The 23961-nt window shown below is 37.9% G+C and overlaps 2 protein-coding genes across 7 annotated transcripts in view; both read right to left on the reverse strand.

Annotated features, from left to right (window-relative positions):
* The window catches only part of CTDSPL2 (CTD small phosphatase like 2), a 103718-nt gene extending 83945 nt beyond the window's left edge, over positions 1-19773 (reverse strand). Inside the window, exon 1 of one of the 3 annotated variants that reach the window (XM_073304551.1) lies at positions 19690-19773. The gene's annotated coding sequence lies outside the window, so the exon portion shown is untranslated. Of the gene's footprint in view, positions 1-4759; positions 4841-5179; positions 5261-19689 lie in introns of those variants that run through there. The other 2 variants (XM_073304552.1, XM_073304548.1) reach the window with 2 other exon arrangements.
* The window catches only part of GOLM2 (golgi membrane protein 2), a 31779-nt gene continuing 11292 nt past the window's right edge, over positions 3475-23961 (reverse strand). Inside the window, exons 5-11 of one of the 4 annotated variants that reach the window (XR_012154122.1) lie at positions 23650-23791; positions 23150-23230; positions 22648-22746; positions 19690-19866; positions 10131-10298; positions 4760-5336; positions 3475-4208 (exon numbers count right to left, since the gene is read on the reverse strand). Coding sequence is in view for 2 of the 4 variants with exons in the window: in XM_073304559.1 (XP_073160660.1) it covers positions 5266-5336; positions 10131-10298; positions 19690-19866; positions 22648-22746; positions 23150-23230; positions 23650-23791 (738 nt within the window). In the remaining 2 variants the exon portion in view is untranslated. Of the gene's footprint in view, positions 5337-10130; positions 10299-12998; positions 14879-19689; positions 19867-22647; positions 22747-23149; positions 23231-23649; positions 23792-23961 lie in introns of those variants that run through there. The other 3 variants (XM_073304559.1, XR_012154123.1, XM_073304560.1) reach the window with 3 other exon arrangements.

The following is a 23961-nucleotide window of genomic DNA, read 5'->3' on the forward strand; positions in this document are numbered from 1 at the left end:
AACAACCACATACCACACAACAGAACCACTAACCCAGGAACTTATCCTTGCAACAAAGCCCGTTGCCAATTGTGCCCACATATCTATTCAGGGGACACCATCACAGGGCCTAATAACATCAGCCACACTATCAGAGGCTCGTTCACCTGCACATCCACCAATGTGATCTATGCCATCATGTGCCAGCAATGCCCCTCTGCCATGTACATTGGTCAAACTGGACAGTCTCTACGTAAAAGAATAAATGGACACAAATCAGATGTCAAGAATTATAACATTCATAAACCAGTCGGAGAACACTTCAATCTCTCTGGTCACGCAATCACAGACATGAAGGTCGCTATCTTAAAACAAAAAAACTTCAAATCCAGACTCCAGCGAGAAACTGCTGAATTGGAATTCATTTGCAAATTGGATACTATTAATTTAGGCTTAAATAGAGACTGGGAGTGGCTAAGTCATTATGCAAGGTAGCCTGTTTCCTCTTGTTTTTTCCTACCCCCCCCCCCCCAGATGTTCTGGTTTAACTTGGATTTAAACCTGGAGAATGGTCAGTTTAGATGAGCTATTACCAGCAGGAGAGTGAGTTTGTGTGTGTATGGGGGTGGGGGGGATGTGAGAAAACCTTGATCTATGCAGGAAATAGCCCGACTTGATTATGCAAAGAGTTGTCACTTTGGATGGGCTAGCACCAGCAGGAGAGTGAATTTGTGTGGGGGGGTGGAGGGTGAGAAAACCTGGATTTGTGCTGGAAATGGCCCACCTGTTGATCACTTTAGATAAGCTATTACCAGCAGGACAGTGGGGTGGGAGGAGGTATTGTTTCATGATTTCTGTGTGTATATAAAGTCTGCTGCAGTTTCCACGGTAAACATCTGATGAAGTGAGCTGTAGCTCACGAAAGCTCATGCTCAAATAAATTGGTTAGTCTCTAAGGTGCCACAAGTACTCCTTTTCTTTTTGCGAATACAGACTAACACGGCTGTTCCTCTGTAATCTCTCTCCACAGTAGTCAAATATAGCTGGAACCTTCCTCAGAGCACCCCTGCTAAAAGCCCTCAAGAAGTGGAATTCTCTCAGTAAGAGATCCAGACACCAATATCAGCATGCACTATGTTTTTCTGGACTCCTACTCCAGGAGGCAGGATTAGACTCTTTCTGACATTTTTCATCGTCATTCTATAGCTTTGATTAACTAGGAAATAAACTGTGGAAGCCATACCTATTACTTTTGTCCTTGGAATCTAAATTTAATTCTTAATATAGGGCCTTATTTCAAAGAAGAATTGAGTTACTCATAATGAGTTAATAGGTTATCCCTTCTAACAGTACCAACATGAAACTTCCTCTGTTTTCCTATTAAAACAGCATGAACAAGTGTGGACATGTATAGTTTCTTCTGCCTGTCTATATGATGTAAATTATTGGCCTGTATGCATACCTAGGAATGTGAATGTTAGGACTGGGCAATGCACAGTCTCACTGGTTATGATCTGACAAGTCATTTTGACTACTGTAGACAGACAGCCACTGTCACCTGAATGGTTTGGCCAATACTGAATCTGTCTGAAGATCACAAAAATGAAAACTATATGAAATAAGTTTGACAATGACTATCCCTGCATTACAGTTAGGACCCTTTGTTTTTGATTTTCCACAGGAATTTACTGGTGTTTATTACAACAAAACCAGCTGAAAATCAGTGCAAAAAGTTAGGAATTTTTCTGGATAAATATCAGGGTTTACTTTAGTGGACAGGATAGATTTTCATTTTCTTCCCATTTTTATGCATCAAATCTTCAAACCATTATCTGCTAACAGCTTGAAATGTGTATGTGGGGACCTGAGATTCATCAGTATGTTCAGATGGACATACACACATTGAACAAAGAGGCACACAAGCTCTGATGTGTATCTTCTGGACCAATAGAGCCTTACTTCAACAGGCAGCTTTGCATATACACACAGACGAATGCAGCATCATAATAAATATCTCATGCAATGTACTGTATTTTCCTCCTAAGTTTTTTTATATATTTGAATGATACAAAAGTAGAGTAAAAATTGGAAAATGCATGCTTCTTGTAAAACCCAGGAATTTTCCCCGTAAAAATCGGATTCAACTGAAAACAAAAGGGCTTAATTATAATTCACAGCAAGAATGGTATTAGATGGTGAGTACACCAACCATCCCATATGAACTGTATCCACTTTAGTGATTTTACTAGTGTCTAAAAATGGCAGATTGCATAATTTCCTCCATTTATAACAAATGTTGCCAGGCGACAGCAGCCACAGAGGATGTAAAATATTGAGACCTATTCTAGATAGGATATTTGTTCAGACAGAGCTACTAACCATATCAAGATGTGCCAGTGCATGGCAGAATATTGCACCCAATTTTGGTGCAAGACATTTTTTTAAATGAGACAAGGTGGGTGAAATCTTTTCTAGGACCAATTTTTTTTTTTTTTAAAGTAGACAAGCCATTGTTTCACAAAATAAATATTCAAAAAGGGGCAGAGTCCCAAATGTAGGTAAGAAAGTTATGATTGTGGAGTTCCTGATGAAATGGTGTAACAGAGAGAGACCATCACACAAATCAGACCTAGAGAGGACTGAACATTTAAATCTGAAAAACAAACACTTGAGTTACATAGTGACAGATTTATGTAATAGGTATATGCAGTGTTGTCAAGTTGGTGTTTCATTAAAGAAGGAAAGAATCATATCAATAAAGTTACTCTAAGCCAGTGGTTCTCAACCTATTTACCATTGTAGACCACATCCAATACTACCTGTGTGGCCCTGAGGATGTCACATGGGCCGCAGCTGTGCTGATTGGGCTGAAGATTGAGACCCACTGCTCAAAAGGGTTTGTTTTTTTGCACTTGGGTGGTGGCAGCATCTACCCATCCATGGTCAGAAAGAAGCTGTGACCTTGGGAGTTTAATACCAGCCTGGAGTAGACGGCGTTAATTTTTAAAATCCTTGCAGGCCCCACCGTCTGCACTCAAAGTGTCAGAGTGGGGAATCAGCCTTGACACACCTACTTTACTGTTTCCACAGGACATTAAAATATTTAGTGTCCACATTTCATTCTGGCATTTGGTATTAAGGAAAAATTATAACTTTCTTAAACCAACCTAGAAGGGGAGCTAGGTTCTGCAGTGGCCTAGCCTTTCCGCATATCTAGGTTAATATCCTGTATTTAGTATCACAAGTGAAAGCATATCTTGAAGTGAATGGTCTCATCCAAAATAACTATTCTGGTTGGCATATAAACAGCAGCTTTCACATCATTTGCTTACGCATGGCTAGTATTCAGCAATCCATCACTTTTATGAAGACATTAATCCAGTACAAAAATAAACAAAACCCAACACCACACACAAGAAGTCGAGGTGAAAAGAATTAACTTCAGATACATACGATTTGTCTAAAATAGCCCACAAAGCCAATAATGAGACAGTGAAAACTTAGCTTAATTTATTAGAACCCAATAAATGGTTTCAGTAACTGAATCTTGAACACCTCATTCAGGACAAAAGTTACATTTTGAAAGCATCTTAAGTAAAATCTTGCAGTGTACAAAGTACAGTGTTATCTACTGAAGACTGCAAATTTAGAATTTTAAGATTTGTATCGTAATGGGGTATTGTTATGGCATCTCACTGAGCAGGTTCAGCTTTTTATTTTCATGTTGAAAATATACTCACATCATGCAATATTTTTAAAGTGTGTAATGAATAGTCCTGGCTTAAGTTGACAAAGCTCAAGTCTTCCAAAAAAAAAAAAAAAAAAAAAGTCAGCTGCTTAAGCAGAATCTTCTCAAAGCTTTGTTTTCAGGAAGTTATTGTATAACTACGAATTGTTACTGAAGTAAAAAAACCTGATGACCTTTTACTATTTACTCAAAATTTATTCAAAATGTTCACTTAATCACCACAATGAACCTTAAATGTAATACGATGCTATTTTAAATTTGAACCTGAGTACAGAGATAGCAAAGTACAATCACCCCGTCATAGGCCCCATAAATTCTATTCCCAGTAGCCCTTTTTGAGAGACAGGTAGCGTTAACCTTAAATTTGAACTTACTGTAAATAAACAACCATTTCTGTGCCACAAGTACTCCTTTTCTTTTAACCATTTCTGTGGAATTCAGAAAGTATTTCAACCCAGAATACAAACAAGTACAAACTCTTCTGAAATAGAAAAGCAACAGTGCAGATGTCAAATGTTTGAAGAGATCTGTATCAGAGTATTAAACTTTAAATTAAAATGACAGACTTGAGCTGTTCATGAAATTAAGAGGGTTCATATGATATCTCGTGATTGCAAAGACTGCACATACTTTCCTTTAGTTTTCTCTAATGTGAGCTATTTATACAGAACTGTTGTAGACTACTTCTAATTTAAGAAACACTTGTACCCTTTAAAGGTGTTAGCAAATAAGTTTCCTACAGCTTTGTTAAGGGAAGTTTTAAAATACTGATTCAGTTTTTAGTTTGACTGGTGAAATCAGCTAGCCATACCTCTTCCATCATGGATGAAGTTACTAATACTCTAATATCACTGATTTCCAACTATGGATATAAACTTTGGTCACTGTGTGCTAGGATTAAATGGCTCGGATTTCTAGAAAGTTGCTGTAGAATGTTTCAGTCACCTATCTCTGTCCTTAATTTATTAAGGAAGGTGCAACCCATAAATATTTTTACACATTTTCATTCAGTTGTCTCAATTGAAAGCTTACCTGCAAAATACAAAATACAGCACCCATGGAAAACAAGGGGTATTTTCATTCATACAGATGATATATTCCTGTATAAAAGAAGTCCTTCGGCTGTCCAATTGTTTCCACAGTATATTTCTTCCATATGTAAGATACAAACTGTACAAGTTCTCCAGTTTACAAGATTTCCTAATTTGCAGAAACAATTCAGACTAAATTGATAATATATTAGTTTGTTTTAAAAGCAAAGATTACAGGTAAGGTACAGTCTTTAAATTTAATTGGCTCACTATAACAGAACAGAAATGTCATTTTGATAATACAATTTGCAATAGTACAACTATGTACATATATACACACAGCATTTTGTGTCTCCTTCCATTACTTAACTAACATTAAGTAAATTTATTTTAAGTAACCCTATTATTGTTTCTTTATTACCATCTTAAGGATTACTGAAACAAAAATGGTTCAGTTTTGCAGTGCTTCAGTTCTGTTGCAAATTCTCTTAGATTTTAATTCAGGCTTTAAAGCACATCATTGAAGCGTGACTTTCTATAGTCTCCAAGGTCCATTTGAAGTTCTTTCTCTTCATCATCTGCAAATGAAATATTCAGATCCAAATTAATATACAACTAAATGATCACTACTGAAACTCATTTAAAAATAGCTTTCCAGAACACATCGGGTTACAGATATATGTGGATACTGACATGGGTGCACACTACATTAAACCAGCCTGTTCACAAGAATAGACTAGACATGCCAGAGATGCCATGATGGCTATATCTAATTACAAACCCAGTGGTCTTCATTTTTTGGTTTGCCTCTGCTGAAGAAGTGGGATTTTGATGGTGCTAGATACCCTTATTTTGGAGTGCTGAGTTTCAGAGATTTGATTGATTTTAAGACATTCTAGGACTGGTTATATTTATCAGTTGAGAATGTCCCTTTTAAATGGGCCAGACAATCCTATTAAATCCAAATCCTTTCCAGAAGAATGAGACTTTGTGCCTTCTCCATTTTCCCCCACCTTCACAGACAGTGCATTACAAGAAAAAAACACCACACAACAAAACTGTGTACCTCATGCAGAAAAGTTACACTCTTGCCTCTAGCTCCCACTGCCAAAAAAGCTGTATATGGTCTGATAATGAACCAAGCTATACATTTCTTCTCTCTCTTCCTCATGAGCATAAAAGGGAGGAACACTCCAAAAATCTTTGGCACAGTCAATTGTGAAGCAGTGGAATCCATGCCCAGTATTTCAAATTGTACTTTTAATCAGTGTTTTTGAAGTCTGCTATATTAAAGTTCACATTTGTGCTTCTAAGACACCATAGTACAGTGTCTTATGAAGTCTTTAAACAGCAAACTCTAAGTTTCAGTCTTATATTTTATATATTAGCTCTAATACGGTTTTATATTTTTCTTTCATCTTCAGGTCAATTCAATCTTTGTTGTGTGTTCATCTTCAATATCATCATACTGCCCATGATAAAATTCTCAGTTATCCCTTTCTGCTCAAAAGATGAATGCAGTTATCCAGAAAGGTTATCATCTGACTGATATCCACCATGTCATTTATGACATTTACCTGCTCAGGACTTGGGGAAAAAAATATTTTAAGCCAGACATTAGCCAGAGGTAGAGATGAAAGATTTCTTTGGAGGGTGAGATCCAAGGGAAATGCCCAACCCCACTGCTAATTCCAGATGCTGCAAAGTGGTCGAATTTCTAATCAGATACCATGTGTGAACACTGCATAGAGGATTGTATCCTTCATATCAGCCTTTGATTGGTAGGCTTTTGATAGATTTGTAACTTCATCCTCAATCACGGGAAGGGAAGAGGAGTTCTCACTTTCACCAAACTTTCCAATACCCTAACAGCCTACCACAGCAATTGTCAAACTTTACTGTCCTGTTCTATTTCTTCTTTCCAACCTAACATGGGGCTCTGGCCTTTTCCTTCCTGCTTTCAAACCAAGAAAGCTGAAGTTCCAAATACAGCAATGGCAAATTCTGAAAGATATTTCAAAGCTTAGAGCTCCCCTTCTCCAAATTTGTTGCATCCCTCCCATTCCTAGAAGTAACATGGGCAAGTTTCACTGCTGGAAGAGGTTTAATTAGATCTTTCCTCAAAATGTGTCTTATTCAGAAAGTTCACACTGAAATCTTCCTTCCTAAAGTACTTTGCATTTGCAAGCTGGAAAATTTCAGTTTTTTAATGGTAATATCCTTCTAACAATTCTGGAAGGAGTCTTACCGTTCTATTACATACTGCAATAGTCCAAGTCTCAAATTTAACCTCTGTGAAATGCGCATTACAATGAAACCAGGCTGCCATTGGCTCAGGGGTATTTCAGTTGAGCCAAAGACTCATAATACAGGTGTCAAGAATTATTAAACAATTAAAGCCACTCAAGAAGACTGCATCCCCTGGGTGATGTCTCTTATACGAATGTGGAATTTTCAAACACTGATATTGCTATTAAATACAACCTGGAATATAAACATTTTGTGATAAAAAACAAGAGCTGCTTAACTTGATTTGTTTGTACCTACAATACTTTCTGCTTTGCCTTTAAAGCCACAGAATATTTTCCAAAAACATTTCGGTTTCACTTTAGCCAAAGACCATTGAGATTTTTCCCTTCCACTCATTACAACAATGAAGCCATGTCACCAAAAAGCGTGTTGACTAAACACATTTTTAATGCTTCCCCTGAGCAAAGTATTGTTGGCTTTTCCCTGCCATTGATCTGTACACCAAAATCAGGCAAATAACCAGCACACAGAAAAACAGAGCAAATACCCAGCTGTCATTCCTTTTCCCTTCAGTTCCAAGCCACTTCTTTCATCTTGAACCTGTAGAGATCATATCTGCTACTCTTCTTTTCAGGCAGATGCTCACAAGTTAACACACTGACCTTTACTGACAAAAATTAAGCCCACTGTCACTTTTGATGTATACAGTATGAGTTCCAAAAATCTAAGTTTCCTATCTGCTAGTCCAAAATAAAGCCGCAGAACCCAGATTACTGAATTGTCAGGCATCATATCTGTAAACGTCCAAGACTTTTACAAAGCAATTTCTCTTTGCCACCAGCTGATCCAAATCGATATTAAGTACAAACAAGTTAAAGCAATTTACAACCCAAGGCTTATTTGAATAAATACAATTTAACCACAGCTCTCTGTGCCTCTAACTTTTCAATTTCCCACCAACATACCTTATAGAATCGTGCTGTAAGAACTGGTGTACAGAATAGTATACTAAAATATGCTGTTTATAATGGCATGCAACACAAGTTATGTGTACTCAATCTCATCACTTGCTCTGTAGAATACAAACCACTACGACACTGGGTTAGTATTGAAAGGTCAGTCAAAACTGAATCCAACCTAAGAACTCACACACTGATCTAGTCAGTTGAGCAAGAGCTGCATACTGCAGGGGGAACAATCCTGCACTGGTCCATAGCATTGGACTAGATGACCTAATCAGTTTTCCCCCCATCTCTAATTTATGATTCATAGAGCACAGCAGTAGAGAGAGAGAGAGAGCGGACCATACTGAGTAGAATACAGAAAACTAGCACTTTGAGGAGATTTAAGAGTGGTCATAGTATTGTAGGGACTAAAATGAAAAGCTAGGCAATATGGCCAAGGTTTTAAAAAACTGGAGTCATATTTAGTCACCAGCCTGAGCTGTCAAAAGAGATGAGCATCCAACAAGTACCTACTGAGGGAGCTGTTGGATGCTCATCTCTTTTCAAAAGCCAGACTGAAGCCTAACTTTAAGCTCCTAATTTTGAAAATCTGAATGCATGGTTTAGACAGTTACACATGAGTGTCTAGATAGAACTCTTTCCTTAACTTTACAAGATGTATGGTTAAGAGCAGAAATCCCATACTTCTATAAGTCAATGGCAATAAAACAAACAGGCTATGTATTCTACTAGGTCAGATCTCCAAATCGAAGATACAAAGTGGGTTTTACGGACAGAACTGAAGACAGTAATCCAGAGCATTTAGAAATGCACCTGTCACCGCTGATCAAAACCGCAACAGGAGCCTCATGCTGGAAGAGCAGCAGTAAGCTTTGTTTGTCAGTAAGTTAATTCATTGCTCAAAGTTCTCATCTGTACTTACGTACTCCTTCACCTGTTCATTAGCTTCCCCACGCCAACACGGCCACAGCATGATGCATATTTAAGTGCACAGCTACAGGAGTCGGTTGGTTCTAACCATATTTAGGGTCTCTATTAACTACGCGTAGAAGAAAGTCTTTCAAATTTATTTCCTGCTGTACAAACCCTGTTATCTGGGAACTTTTCAGGAAAAGAATATGCGGTTACAATAAGATGATCAAGAACAGGCACCTATAAAACTTCAAAATATTTTGTCTTATGCAATTTTCTTTTAGCTGGAGATAAAGTACCTGAAACAATTTCTCCATAAAATTGTGCAAACTTTTCACAAACTACTACTACACTACCATACAACATTAATAGTGTAATTGGAAACATGCCATGAAGAGGTTTAGGTTGGATATTAGGAAAACCTTTTTCACTAGGAGGGTGGTGAAACACTGGAATGCGTTGCCTAGGGAGGTGGTGGAATTTCCTTCCTTAGAAGTTTTTAAGGTCAGGCTTGACAAAGCCCTCGCTGGGATGATTTAATTGGGGATTGGTCCTGCTTTTGAGCAGGGGGTTGGACTAGATGACCTCCTGAGGTCCCTTCCAACCCTGATATTCTATGATTCTATGAACAGTCAATACACTGAAGTGCCCGCAGAACAAAAGATGGAGGCATGCACATATAAGTGGATATTAGACTATCACTGAGTTAACTAGTTTTGAAGTTAATAGGGTAAATTGAATGTCTGTTGAATCTGTGTATTAAGCACAAAAATGTTTAGTATAGTTTTTAGCTACTAAGTGCTGATAATTTGCTGATCATAAAACATGTAACACCCTAAGATAGTTGTGAATACTACAGATATAAGTAGTAGTCTCAAAATACATGTTAATATGCCTTTGAAATTGTTTTAATAAATGCAGAAGCATGTATGTTCAAAATAACTAGCTATGAGACTTCCTGATTATTGAAGGCAAATAAAACTGTTCCTGAAATTTCAGTCATGCTAACTTTACTAGCATAATAAAGCAGATTCTTTCAAAGATTTACACAATGTTAAAATATACTGTATTGAAAACCGTTATAAGGTTGGTTTTGAAACAGTAAGTGAAAGACTGCCTGAAGAAAATTTCTTTTATGCTAAGGCAGTTTTGATTAGCTAGTAATATTGGAGCTGTACACAAATTCAACAAGTAAACTCAGTGTAGATTTTTCTTTAGTGGGATGGAGACAAGGCCCAAGCTCACCTTGGACGTCTTCTTCTCCACCATCACCATCCTCTTCCTCATTGTAGGCAAGTTCAGCCTGCTTGTCTGCCTCATACTCACCCACGTTACCATCATCCCCATTATAATCCGCCAATTTAGAGCCATGCTGCGGATCAACAGGGGATTCATTCTCATCAAAGAATCGGCCTGTGAAGTAGGCAAAGGATTAAGTCAGAAGCAAAGAGGAAAGGAAAGAAAAGAAAGGATTCTAACAAAGCAGATCATAGGTTAGATTCTTCAGTCCTCGTAGCCATGTCAGTTGTGAAAAACGAATACTGTTTTATGAAAACATCTCCATGCAAAAAGATTTACTTGATTATTTAAAAGGAGTTTGGAGAATTCTGCTGGTCAGTGGCACATGCCAGCTAGCTCTTACAGCATTTGGTTACTATGGGCTTCACAATTTGGAGAAAAAAAAGTGTTTCAATAGAAGGCTCCATATAGGAAGACCCAGAAATACCATTCACTTTTCCTCGAATGCCAGGATTTATCCATGACAATGAAGAATTCTGAAGTTAGATTTGCCTGACTTTTACCATCACATTGGCAAAAATTGAAAAAATCTTCTCCTTAGAAAGCACATTGGTGGTTTTCTGCTCACAGTGGTGAAGTATAAATACTGCAAAAGGAATTCAGCTAGTCTCTTGAGTGCACCATGCTGTCTGTGGGTCCAATCCAACGAAGATCTGTGTGGAGTCTTGAATATTTTTGTTGAACTATGTAGTTAGTATATCTTTATACTAACTTTCTTGTTATGATTAAAAGGTTTCAAAAATATAGTAAATATCTTAAGCTTTTAAACGGGTATGAGGAATAGTTCCATAATGAAATAAAGTACTATAAAAATGTGAATTAGTTGGAACTACAAAACGGATACACAAACTAAAAATATATGAGGAAAGATGAATGGTTTAATGTCAAATTGAGAACAGGTGTTCAGTTGAGTATCCGGGGGGTCCGAGTCCACTACAATTCAACAAATTTGTCAACTACTTGGAGGAGGGAGTGCAATATGCTAATCAAATTCGCAGATATGAACCTGGAAGGATTGCAACTGGAGACTAGATTAAAATGCAATACAATCTTTATATATTCGAGATGAGCAGAAAATTGAGATTTGTTTATATCACAATCATGACAGATGAAAAGTCACATATGTAAAAAGCAATTAAATGCAGAAAAACTGAATGGGAGAATGCCACTTCAACATTAGTATCAGAGAAAAGTGTGCGTGCAGTGGATGATCTGACAGAGTGGCATTGTTTTAGGAAAAGCTAATGCTTCATTGTGTACAGTAACATGTGATTAACAGAGATTGGCAAATACTGAGTAAGGTTTTCCACAAATATTTGCTTGAATTTTTAAGTGAGTTCTCTTCAGCTATGTTTGTACATTTTTTTTATTGCACTAATATTCACAGAAAGCAAATCTGAGTTTAACTGGCACAAGTGTCCACAGAAAGTTTCTAAGTCTTATACAAGGAAATTGGAAGATTACATGCACAGGTATGTACTACATGCATTTATTTAAAAAAAAAAAAAAACAGAAAACCCACAGGGAACAGAAACAATACCATGTTTCTTATTTGAGCAATCACAGGTAGTGCACATGTCTATTGAGCGGTACCGACCTATTCTCAGAACTTCTCAAAATTAATCCATATATAAGACGACTCACAAATATAGTTTCATATAACAGGTTAGAAAAAATTATGACCAGCTCACAAGCAAAAAAGTCATTTAGATACGAGTGTGAAATGCTGAATGTATCAAAAAGATGTTAGAGACAACTGCTTTAATTAGCACTAAGTTAATTACTGCGTGTATTCTTGGTACTGCATTTTAAACAAATAAAGGTCAGAACTCAGGAGAGAAGTACATGTGTTAAGTTTTCAAATATGAAGAGAATAGATCAACTTTAGTCAGCCAAAATTAGCATAACCTACAGTCAGATAATTCAGGTTAAAAACTGAGGCACACAGGTAGGAAACAGAACATAGCTGCTAAAGAGTTGTGGCAGATATTGAAGGCTAGAATGGATAAATATTTATCGAGTTTATTTAAGAATAATTAAACCCACTGTGCCACAATGAAGCAATATATCTGAGGACAAACAGGAGTTTCTATCAACCCAAGTGATTCTGTGGTACTGACTTGTAGCCATCATGTGCCAGAAACATCAGAAAATTGTATTTTTGAATAAAAATTTCCCTCTAAGAAGAGTATCTATGGCCAACAGATGGCACAGTGCCAACTGATATAACAAGACTATAGGTTCTGCATTTTTTCATTGTTCGATTGTTTTCTAGCTTTGCAGAGTCATTGTTTAAGTGTGTATTTGGGACATTACTGTAAGATTTCTTACTATCTGAGGCTTTATTCTGTAGCAAATAGCACGTAGATAGACTGGTATGCCATCTACTTACATGTTACAGGACTAGGAAGGGCCCCAAGTGGTTCAGATATTCAGTCCACCAACAGAATGGGTTTTGTGAACAGCCAGAAGGCACAATAAGGTGGACAAGTGCCACTTGATAAAAAAGTTAAAAGGGAGTTCCATACCCTTGTTTCAAAGAAATGCCAAGCCCTTCAGAATTTCTAAAAGGATAAAACTATATGGAACACATGTAAGGACACAAAATGATCTTTTAATACACTCAACTCGCCTCCAATGTTATTTTATTTACATATGCCCAGCTTTAGTAGAAGACTAAACAGAATAGTCTATATTTGTTTATTTTTAAACAGCCTATTAGGTTGGTTTAGTTGAAATTAGTTATAAATACTATCAAATAAAGAGATTCATATGCACAGATGAACCTTAATTTGCTATTAAGAACATACTCACTTTGGGGAAATTTTTTGTTGGAGATTCAAACAACTTCCATGGCTATAGTTCCATTAAATTTTCCTGATTTCAAATATTCGTATAATACAGTATTTTGTCCATTGATACGTGAATAGAAATAGTTTAATCTCAATTGCATGACACTCTGCTTAAATGTTTAAAAAAAATCAAATTTCAGTATCAGTATATAAGACACATGAAAAACATCAATCATTTTGAAAATTTGTTAAAAGTTAAGCCTCAATGTAAAATATGAAAGCAGGAGATGAAATGTTTGGACCAATTTCTAGTGTTCAAAAAAATAAAAAAAAAAATAAAATAAAGCAGACCAAGTATGATTCAACAGGACAGTAAAATTGGCAATGAAAACCATTCAAGTCCTTAAAAAGATAAAAAAAAATGAATTTCACTGATATTGCACACCAAGTTTCTCAACTTAAAAATAAGGGCATATAATTTCCGATCAATGTCAAGGAAATCTGTAGTATATTTAAAAATATTCAATTTTCAGAGATTGAGCTTGGCATGAGAGTTACTTTTCTTTTTAGTTAACATACCCAGGTGTTCCTACAAGTTGTGACAAGATTATTATTTATTTGTATTATGGAAGCACAGAGGCTTATTATTTATTTGTATTATGGAAGTACAAATGAGATCAGAGCTCTGCTGTGCTAGCTGTTATATGCACATCCGAGGTATGAGACACACTCCTTGTTCCAAAGGGTTTAACAATCTAAACAAAGGATAAACTAAACCAAGCAGTGTACCATATCACTGTACTACAAGAGAAAAAGAAAAATATAGATTTTGATATTATGGTAAAAAGGTGCTATAGAAAATTCCAAAAGATATTACAAAAATAAGGGACCACTGCACCCAACAAGAAAACAAAAGCTTTCAGTAAACTGGTCATGTAGGTTAGGTGTTGAGTTTTTCCCACTTAAAGCTTGTAGTGAGAATTCTGTTAATTTACAAAACAGATTTCCTGGAGATTTCACTTTTACTTAAACTCTCACTCTTTACATTGTGCCCTGCAAAAGCTTGATATTTTGTTATATTAATATTTGTAAAGTGCTATGGACTCTCAGAAGCACCAAGAGCTAAATTATTATATTTATATGATCCATCATCTGCCCTTTTTCTTGAATGAGCTGATTGCAGCTAGGTATGGAAACAAGCTAAGTAACCGCTCCTACAAAACCATTACAGTTTAGGAAACTGTCCACAAGTATTCCACTTCTGGTGTGCATGCCTCCCCTCCCACCATGCATACAAAGTTGGATTCTTCTGAACAGCACCGTCCCCCGGGGCCTCACCTGAGCCTTGTCACCAAAGGCATAAGGGTTGAAGGCTGGTTGTGGCTGTCCATCTCCTTACTACCAAAGACAAGCTGGAACCCATGCTGAGCACTGTGCAGTTTCCTTCTCTATCAAGTTTTTAAGTCAGTATTGTAGTTATAATTCTTTAGGTAGATTAGTAAAAGTTTTAAACTCATTGGCAAAAAAAAAAATTTAGATGAGAGATGCTCCAGTACAGTACCACCTGGACGTGGTGAAATCAAAATCCCCAGGATCCTGTCCCTCTTGCAAAGTCACTATTCATATTAATAATGGACACCTAAAGTGCCTCTTCTGCCTCACTGAAGCACACATATTGCTCAAGTGCTCAATGTCATGCTTTTTCAGACACACACAAACACACAGAGGGAATCCCACCTAAAACTTTTCCTCATGGAAAGGTCCCTGAGGGTATCCTCCAAGCCACAGTAGACAGTGTCAGTTAGTGCTCCTGCAAGCCCTGGGTCCAGGCCTCATCAAGCAAGTTCCATACATCCATCACAGAATCAGCAAAAACCTCCAAACTCTCCTCGCTGCAGAGTTCTGAGGAGAGAGGAGGAAAGAACACTGCTCTCAAAGGGATAGGAGAGACAGATCTCCCTCATCAGCACCCAGTAGAGTAGGAGACAGTTTGAGACCCGTTGTGCCACTGACACCTCAACACCAGCAGGTTTCCAGATGGCCTCTGCACTGTTTCATGAGCTGGTACATGCCTTGACTAGTACCAAAGCACCGGCACTGAGACATCCGGCAACAAACCACCTACCATGTTACCTGCTAATGTGTGAGATGCACATCCAGAGCAGATCTTTTTGGTACCAGGAGACTTAACAGTAACCAGCCTCCCAGAATTGCCATTGCTGGCCACTAATAAAAAACTCCTAGCTCTGGGGGCATCTGGGTCAACCACCTCAGTTTGTACACAAGATATTTAGGAACCATCTACACTGTCTGAGAGAATGGCTCCACTTCTGGAGGACATATACTCTTCCCTCCTCGACTTCAGCCAAGTAAAGTAGAGATGTCACCCACATACTTACCATGCTCTCCTCATTTTGAGCCAAGCCATTCTGACATGGACAAAATTCCACAGGACAACAGGAGGTGAAGGGGAGGGAGGGAGCTCATCCCTGGGCCCTCTTGGGGAATCCTCTCTGGCCAACAGTACCACATCCCAAACAGGTACAATCATAGCCATTCTGGGGCCGTTGCGAGACGCAACAACAGAAAGTTTCATCAACTGTTTCTGTCTCCAAAACCAGGTCCTCCCTCACATCTTAGACCACATCAAGAAGGGCGACTGGTGCACCATACTTCCCAATATCTGGACCAGGATTTAGACCAAAAATTTCTTCAAGAGACAGATGTCCAGCCTATCCCAATGGCAATACAGTATCACCTAATGAAGCTGTCACTCCAACTGTTCCAACCCAGTCAGGTGATTACTGGATCTTCCAGGAGCACCTCCAATGAATGGCTGATATCTTGGAAATTCCAGTAGAAATAGCACAAGAGAAGTTGCACATACTTCTTGACATTCCATATTCAATTTCTAGAAGACTGTCAATGCCAAAATATCAAAGGTTTCTTGGAATAAACAAGGGATCTATGGCAGACCCAAAGATCAGTGACACCCACGTCACAGAAGACAGATAGGCACTACCAAGTCCCATTGGAGGGTATTAGTATTTCTATAATCACCCCATACCTGGATCCTTGGTAGTTGCAGCTGTCCCAAAGAGGTCTAAATAGAGACCACCCAAAGCAACACCTCTCTGGCTGTAAAGCCCATTCCTCAGCTAACTTACAGACACACCTATCAAACTCCCAAAAACTTTCGGCTAGATACAACTTCCTGAATTGGGCCAGAACATCATTTTATTGAGACACTCCCTCAGGAAAATAGGAAAGAACTTAAGACTCATCATTGAGGAGCAACTGGTAACTTGCACCTCCTTACAAGCATCCTTAGATGTCTCAGATGTCAATAAGCACCATAGCAACCCCAACTACTACATGCAAAGCATCTTGGTTGCAGTTGTCCAGTATTCTGAAGAAGGCCCAAATGACCACTAAGGAGCCATCGTTCAAGGATCATAACCTTCTCAGTACCATACCAATGAGGCCTTACGTATGCTAAAAGACTCATGAGCCACCTTGTGCTCTTTGGGGGCATACAGCCCCACCTCCAGGAGGAAGCAATACAGGCCAACAGATAACACAGCCTCCAAGGAAGAGGGAGAGGTCCCAGAGGAGACAACCTTCTGACCCTTCCTCCACTCCCATCAGCAGGTTTGACAGCACAGACGACAACCACACAGAACCACAGGATCAATTTTCCTGCCCTCACCTAAAGTAGTCCTCGACTTTCACCTAAATAAGCGATCCACCTGCTAGTTTTCTTCCCCAAGCCTCATACCAGTCAGGGGTGGAAGCTAGATTACATACTTTTAAGATGTAATCAGGACTCTCTCTTACTGTTTGGATTGAACAAGAACATTCAGGAATTCACCTAGAGTGTTTCTGGCATTTGGTAGAGTGAAAGGATAGCCCATTTGTACCCAAAACCAGTTGTGACAAAGTTCCTCCTCTACCTTGGTGGCTCTTGCACTTATTGGCGGATTTGCTCGCCTTGGAGCTTCACGGCAGCCCTCAGTTTGGCCGTTTTCGTGAACCCGAAATCCAGGTCAACTCCTCCTGTGTCTGACCAGGAGTTGGGAGATTTGGGGGGAACCCGGGCCCGCCCTCTACTCAGGGTTCCAGCCCAGGGCCCTGCGGAATGCAGCTGTCTAGACTGCCTCCTGGAACAGCTGTGTGACAGCTACAACTCCCTGGGCTACTTCCCCATGGCCTCCTCCCAACACCTTCTTTATTCTCACCATAGGACCTTCCTTCTGGTGTCTGATAATGCTTGTACTCCTCGGTCCTCCAACAGTACGTGTTCTCACTCTCAGCTCCTAGTACCTCTTGCTCCCAGCTCAAAAACAGTGCACCACAAACTGAAGCGAGCTCCTTTTTAAACCCAGGTGCCCTGATTAGCCTGCCTTAATTGATTCTAGCAGGTTCTTGATTGGCTGCAGGTGTTCTAATCAGCCTGTCTGTCTTAATTGTCTCCAGAAGGTTCCTGATTGTTCTGGAACCTTCCCTGTTACCTTACCCACGGAAAAGGGACCTACTTAACCTGGGGCTAATATATCTGCCTTCTATTACTCTCCTGTAGCCATCTGGCCCGACCCTGTCACACTATCTAAATGGGTTCTGGACTGCATTAGAACATGTTTGAGGTAGAACATTGGGACCCACCTAAACAGATCAGAACCTACTCTCCCAGAGCTCAAGCAGCTTCTGCAGTTTCACTAAGGTGTTCCAATCTCAGATGTGTAGAACAGCTAGCTGGAGTTCAGGTCACACCTTTACCCAGCACTAATCCTTGGTAGAGAGCTCCAGGTCTGATATGTTCTTTGGAAGAGCTATCATACAGTCATTTTTCAGTGACACTGAACACGAGTTCACTGCTTGCAAGTCACAAAAACTGGAATACATGTGGACAAATCAGTCAAAGAAAGAAAGAACAGGCTATAGGAAAAGTAGCTGTTCTTTGGGGTCTTCTATAGCAACAGTGTTCCCTTCCAAAAGGCAAGGGAAACCAAAGAGTCAACACAAGAATTCCATTAACTAAATATTTCAGTATCTTTAGATATTTGTTCCTACTAGAATAATAGACTACAATGCACTGTTGGAGAAAGTTTGTCCAGTTCACATTTTGTTAGGTATGCAAAATAATTACTCTGAATCAAAGTCAGTTCATTCATTTAATTGATTCTGCTTTACTTTAAAAAAAAAAAAAAAAGAATTGTTATACCCTTCCTGCCTAAAAGCAGCCCAAGTGCTTCAGACTTACTATAGACAAGTTAGTTTTCACTGTTCTAAAGCTTCACATTCAGAAGTAGATTTAAGAATGTCTAATCAAAAAAACTTGTCTTTTGTTTCTTCCATGAATAACATGCACACCATTTGGATAATGTGCTTTTAAAAAGTCAACAGTAAACAAAAGTCACTTATTTTTACAGATATATGTTTATAAAATGCTTTTCAATTGGAAAAAAACACAAGCAAGCAGAAGAGTTTTTGTGTTTTTTTTTTTTGTTTTTTTTTATAAAGAGCACAAATCTGGGATTTTAAGAGGAAGTACAAAACCTATCCCAGTACATAGAACCACACTTCACAGGGAACTTTTCATCTGAAAAGTTTGAAGAGCTTTGTTTTGATGTAAGGGAAAAAAAACCTGGATGAAATATATAAAATCAATGTAAATGCTCATGCCAGTGCAACCTTGAGCTTCTAACGCTACTAAATGTCAACAGATTTACAAGAAGAAGAGACTTCCCAGGAAAATAAGACAAAATAAAATACAGTGCTAAAGTTATTGTAAATGGCCTTTTCTCACCCCAAAGGCATTGTAAACAAGTAATTCTTAAACAGATGAAATTAGGTCTTGAAAAATAACTGGGTTAAGATGTACTGAAGAGCAGAGTATCCTCAATGCTAACATGAAAAACTTGATGTTTCAAAGACTGAAAACTACAATTTAAAGATGAAATAACACAAAACATACTATGTGTGTAACACACAACATGCAGTCCACATGATAAATTACAGAGCCACGTGAAATTGTATTTGTGATGCACCTTTGTTTCACCTACACTCTGCCCACTAATCCATCCTTGGCAGGACAACAACTCATTCTGCACATTAAGTGCAACTTGCTTCTCTCAGAATAAAAACAATTCTCCAACATGGACATAAGGCAACATAAGGGTTCTTCTGGATGATATGTTTGGAACAGAACAAGTTTTTCAACAATATGCAAAAAGCAACCAAACCAAGTCAATTTCCTCCCCCATTATAGTACCAAACTATTTCTTTGTTAAGAGCATTCAAGACATAGCCACTAAGAAGAAAAAGTTAAAACGGAGTTAAGTCATATTGATAGATACAAGCAGCTGTCTACTTGCAAAATACAAACTGATTTTAATATTTTGATTGAATGTCTTCATACTTAATTATTTAAAATGTAAATTTTGTTATAAATTTCTACATTTTTAATACCCATAAAGATAGTTTAATAATTAAAACTAATCTCTCTAATAGTAACATGCTATTGTCTTAAGAAAATTAAGGAATGTACTTTCTGTAGTAATATCTTTACATATTTAAATTTTCTGCATGTTTAATTTCTATAAGGCCACCCACACAATTGGTCACTGTTTTTAATGAGTGTTATTGCAATAGATACAAATGAAAAGACAGATGCATCCCAAGGTATTGAAGTACAATGGTATTGACTAACTTACTTTGCTTCATCTTCTGGAATTCACCAACTCTATCCTTTGGAGCTTGTTTTCCAAGTTCAGTTTTAATTTTGTGTTCTTTTTTACTTTCCAAATTTTGTTCAGGAATCAAGAGCTGAGGAGGATTTGGAGGTATCTGCTTCACAATATTAACATTTCCTTCATTGTCAGCATTTAAATCTACAGCATGAAGAAGATAATTTAGTGTAGTCCATACTTATATTGACGACGAGGGCAAGGCACTGATTGCTTCACTCAGATACTTTTCAATCTGTTTCTGACCCAATAAGCAACGTATTGTGCTAAGCTTCCTCCCCACATGCATTCTGTCCTGGATTTTTAATCAATACCTCCTGTACAGCATTTAAGATTTCAAAAGTAATGATTTAAATTAGGGCTGTCAATCACAGTTAACTCAAGCGATAAATGCAAAACAAATTAGCTAGATTAAAAAATAATTGTGATTAATCGCAGTTTTAATTGTGCTGTTAAACAGAATACCAATTTAAAGTTGTTATAAATATTTTTGGATTCTTTTCTACATTTTCAAATATATTGATTTCAATTACAACACAATACAAAAAGTGTACAGTGCTCACTTTATATTACTGTTTTTGATTACAAATATTTGCACTATAAACAAGAAATAGTATTTTTCAATTCAGTTCATACAAGTACTGTTGTACAATCTCTATTGTTAAAGTGCAACTTACAAATGTAGAACTATTTTTATTTATTTTACATAACTGCACTCAAAAACAAAATAATGTAAAACTTTATAGAGTCTACATGTCGAAGCATGAAGGGTCATTATGTTGGATCATATTAAAGAAGTTCTGTATTAAAATCACAAATGAGTTTGATTCCCCATAGTTTAAATTCCAGGGTATTACTAATTAAGAGGTCTCTTGGTTTTTGGTACTGTTTCTCTCCCTCTATGTGTGAAACTTGCAAGCTGCTAATTGCGTTAGTACATTCTAAGACAGAGTATGTTCTCAAAGCAATTCACACAGAGAGAGACTCAAAGCAATACTCTGTAACAACAGAAACAGCACCCACAGACTCCCCGCCCTTTTGTTGTATTAACAATTGTGATTAAAATAGAGATAGAGGATGTATGTGGATGGATGCTTGGTGTGGATAATAACTGAATGATCAGGGAGGTGCCAGCCTAAGAATCCAGTGTCCATCGGCTGAAGAAGGCGTCAAGTGGAAATAACCAGAGGACCCCCAGAGGGCAGACTGGAATCCACCCAACAGCCTCAAGAATGGGAGAACCAAAGAACAAGATAACATCTAGCAGCACGGAGCCATCAGGAATGTGCTATCTGCTAATTGATTCAGCAACAGCATGAAGAAGCAATTCCCATAGACTGGCCTAGGAAGAAATTCCTATAAAAACAGACTCTAGAAAGTGAGAACTTTGGGGGTCTGATTCTGCAAACCAACTTCCAGGAGCATCTGACAAGGCCCTGCTCCCTCCTCATGTCCAGGCCACCTGGCCAGTGGCTTCGCATGAGCAACTCTAAGGCTGGTAACTATGATAACAACCTTGCAGAACCTCTGTGTGTGTGTGTGTATGAATGAATGTGTGAATAAATATGAGATTGAATGGAATGTCATAGCTATAACTAACTGCTTACTGTGATTCTTTCTGTATTCACAATAAATGTGGTATTTTGCCTTTGCCTCTTTAGTAAGATCCTGCTGGTTTTTATTTTATTGGTATAACAATATGAATGTTTAGCATATCTGGCAGGTAGATACCTTGCAACACTGGCTACAACAGTGCCATGCCAATGCCTGTTCTCCCTTTCAGGTGACCTAAATAAGAAGCAGGCAGCATTATCTCCTGTAAAAGTAAACAAACTTGTTTGTCTTAACAACTGGCTGAACAAGAAATAGGACTGAGTAGACTTGTATGAGGTGAATTGAAAAATACTATTTCTGTGTTTATTTTATTTTTTATTACAAATATTTGCAATGTAAAAAAGAAAGTGAGCACTGTTCACTTTGTATTCCATGTTGTAACTGAAATCAACATATTTGAAAATGTAGAAAAGAATCCAAAAATATTTATAATTACATGTAAATTGGTATTCTATTATTGCTCAACAATGCAATTAAAACTGTGATTGAGACTTTTTTTTAAAACCGTTTGACAGCCTTAATTCAAATGCAAAGTTACTGCAAATGGGGTGGCAGATACACATGAATAAGGAGCACGGAGAATCCTTTCAGAAAGTGAAATCCTTGCCCCATTGCCACTGAAATCAAAGCTCTTACTGAATGCAGTGGGGCCAAGATTTCACATGGTCTCTACTGCTTTTCTTAGAGATGAGGAAAACTAATTTACCCAGAACGAAATAGCTTTTGTGGAACAAAGTCAGAGCCATGTACAATTATAGAAATAGATGTAGAAAGAGTCATTTCTTAAAGACCTACTATTTGGATATTTAAAACATTTTTAAGCTTATACCTATGCAAACTCTGAACACAAAAATCCACTAGTTTTAGTATCTTAAGTTTAATTTCTTTAAGAATTTGCAATGGACCATTAAGGGACATATTTTTTCTTTGACCACTGGTAGTTCTACTGGCACAACTTATAAATATCCTAAAGCTGTTTGGTCAATTTACACACAAACTATGTTTCACCTTCCTAACAACATTTGAACATGCATTTTGAACTATAGTGTAGACAGAATCCAACCTTTCCCCAGGACTTCAAAAACAGAAACCAAACCCACATCATCATCTTCTGTACCCTTGCTCTCTGCCTGACATTAATAGAACTAAATCTAACTGGTTAGGCTTAGAAAAATAAGTTACTGTTTCTTGTGGTTTCAAAAGTCAGAATCAGTGGATGCTTGCAGCTAACCTTAAATGATTTGGTAGCAGAAATTAGCTATTGAACAAGATCTTATGAGATTTTGAAGTGTTGCCCGTTAGAGTTCATACCTGGAACCATATTTGGCATATGGGGCTGTAAAGTAGGAAGATTCAGATTGGGTTGATGACCTTCACTTTGAGAAGCTGAAATAAGAGGCTTCTTTAAAGCTAAAGAAAATAAATGGATTCACAATAAGAGTTTTGTCCAATAGAACCACCACTACATTCTAGGCTTTGCTTTAACAAAGTTCTATTTATACCAAATTTCATTTTAAAATCCCAGTGCTACAATTGAGAAATTAAAACTTCTGAGTAAAGTTTTCAAAAAAGAGCTTGAATGATGAAGCAGCTTAATCCCCAGTGACTTAAGCACTTGACATTTTACCTTCTACCAAAAATCCGAATGTTTTCTCACCGAAAAGTCTGTATTGACACAACTCCTAACATATATGGGTTTTAAATCATCTGGACTATGTTCACTGACTAATTGGCTGTCTAACATTTCACAGATTTAAATCAGAATGATATCAAATAGCAATATCCTATCCAATTAGAACATGATTTTTCCAACCAGCAGGAGTATCTTCAGCTTTAGCAGGATCATTCTCTTCTATTCCAGGCATGCCTGCATCACCTCCTGATTTGATTTGCTCTGTCAAAATAAAAACATGAAGTTCTTCTGTATTGTTCTTTTGACTTTAATAGTGAATTTCGCATTGGTGAAAGGCACTGGGCTGACAGCACTGGAATTGAGTCAGTTATCCACAGACCAGGCAGCGTGTCAGCAATGACAGCACAAGATTCCACACACTGCCCTGCTAGTGGACTTCCACTCTGTTCTGGAGGGACCAATGAAAGGGCAGTTGGGACTTGGAACTCAGTCTTTTCCCTCTGTGCGGAGAAGGACAAGGGCATCATAGCAGTAGCTTTTGTAATCCGAATATCTAGCCAATCACAACTGAACTGAGGCAAACTGCTGACTGTCCTACCTCAAAAACAATAATGATTCTGTTTGACGGGGAGGGTAGAACACAATTAACACATTTATCCAGTGACGCAAAAAGGAAATACCTTTGCCATTAGGGATGTGATTGCTTGAGGGTTCTTCATTCTTTACTAAATTTTTCTCACGTGTCTCTTGAACAGTCTTAGATATCGCTTGATCATTCAAACCCTGTTCAATGTCTTGTCTTGGCTGGATTCTCTGTGCATCCTGTTTTTAAAACAGATTAAACATTAATCAAGATGACCCTTAAAAGGAGAGGGGAAATCACTCACTACACCTTGCAATGCTGCTTCTCTGAACATATCTTGCAGAGTTCTCACACCTATGTCTTGGCTCCTTAGGAGAATGAACCTTGAGAGCAGTGGGTAATATGACAG

This window comes from Lepidochelys kempii, chromosome 10 (assembly GCF_965140265.1).
Source record: "Lepidochelys kempii isolate rLepKem1 chromosome 10, rLepKem1.hap2, whole genome shotgun sequence".
NCBI classification, from domain to species: Eukaryota; Metazoa; Chordata; order Testudines; family Cheloniidae; genus Lepidochelys; species Lepidochelys kempii.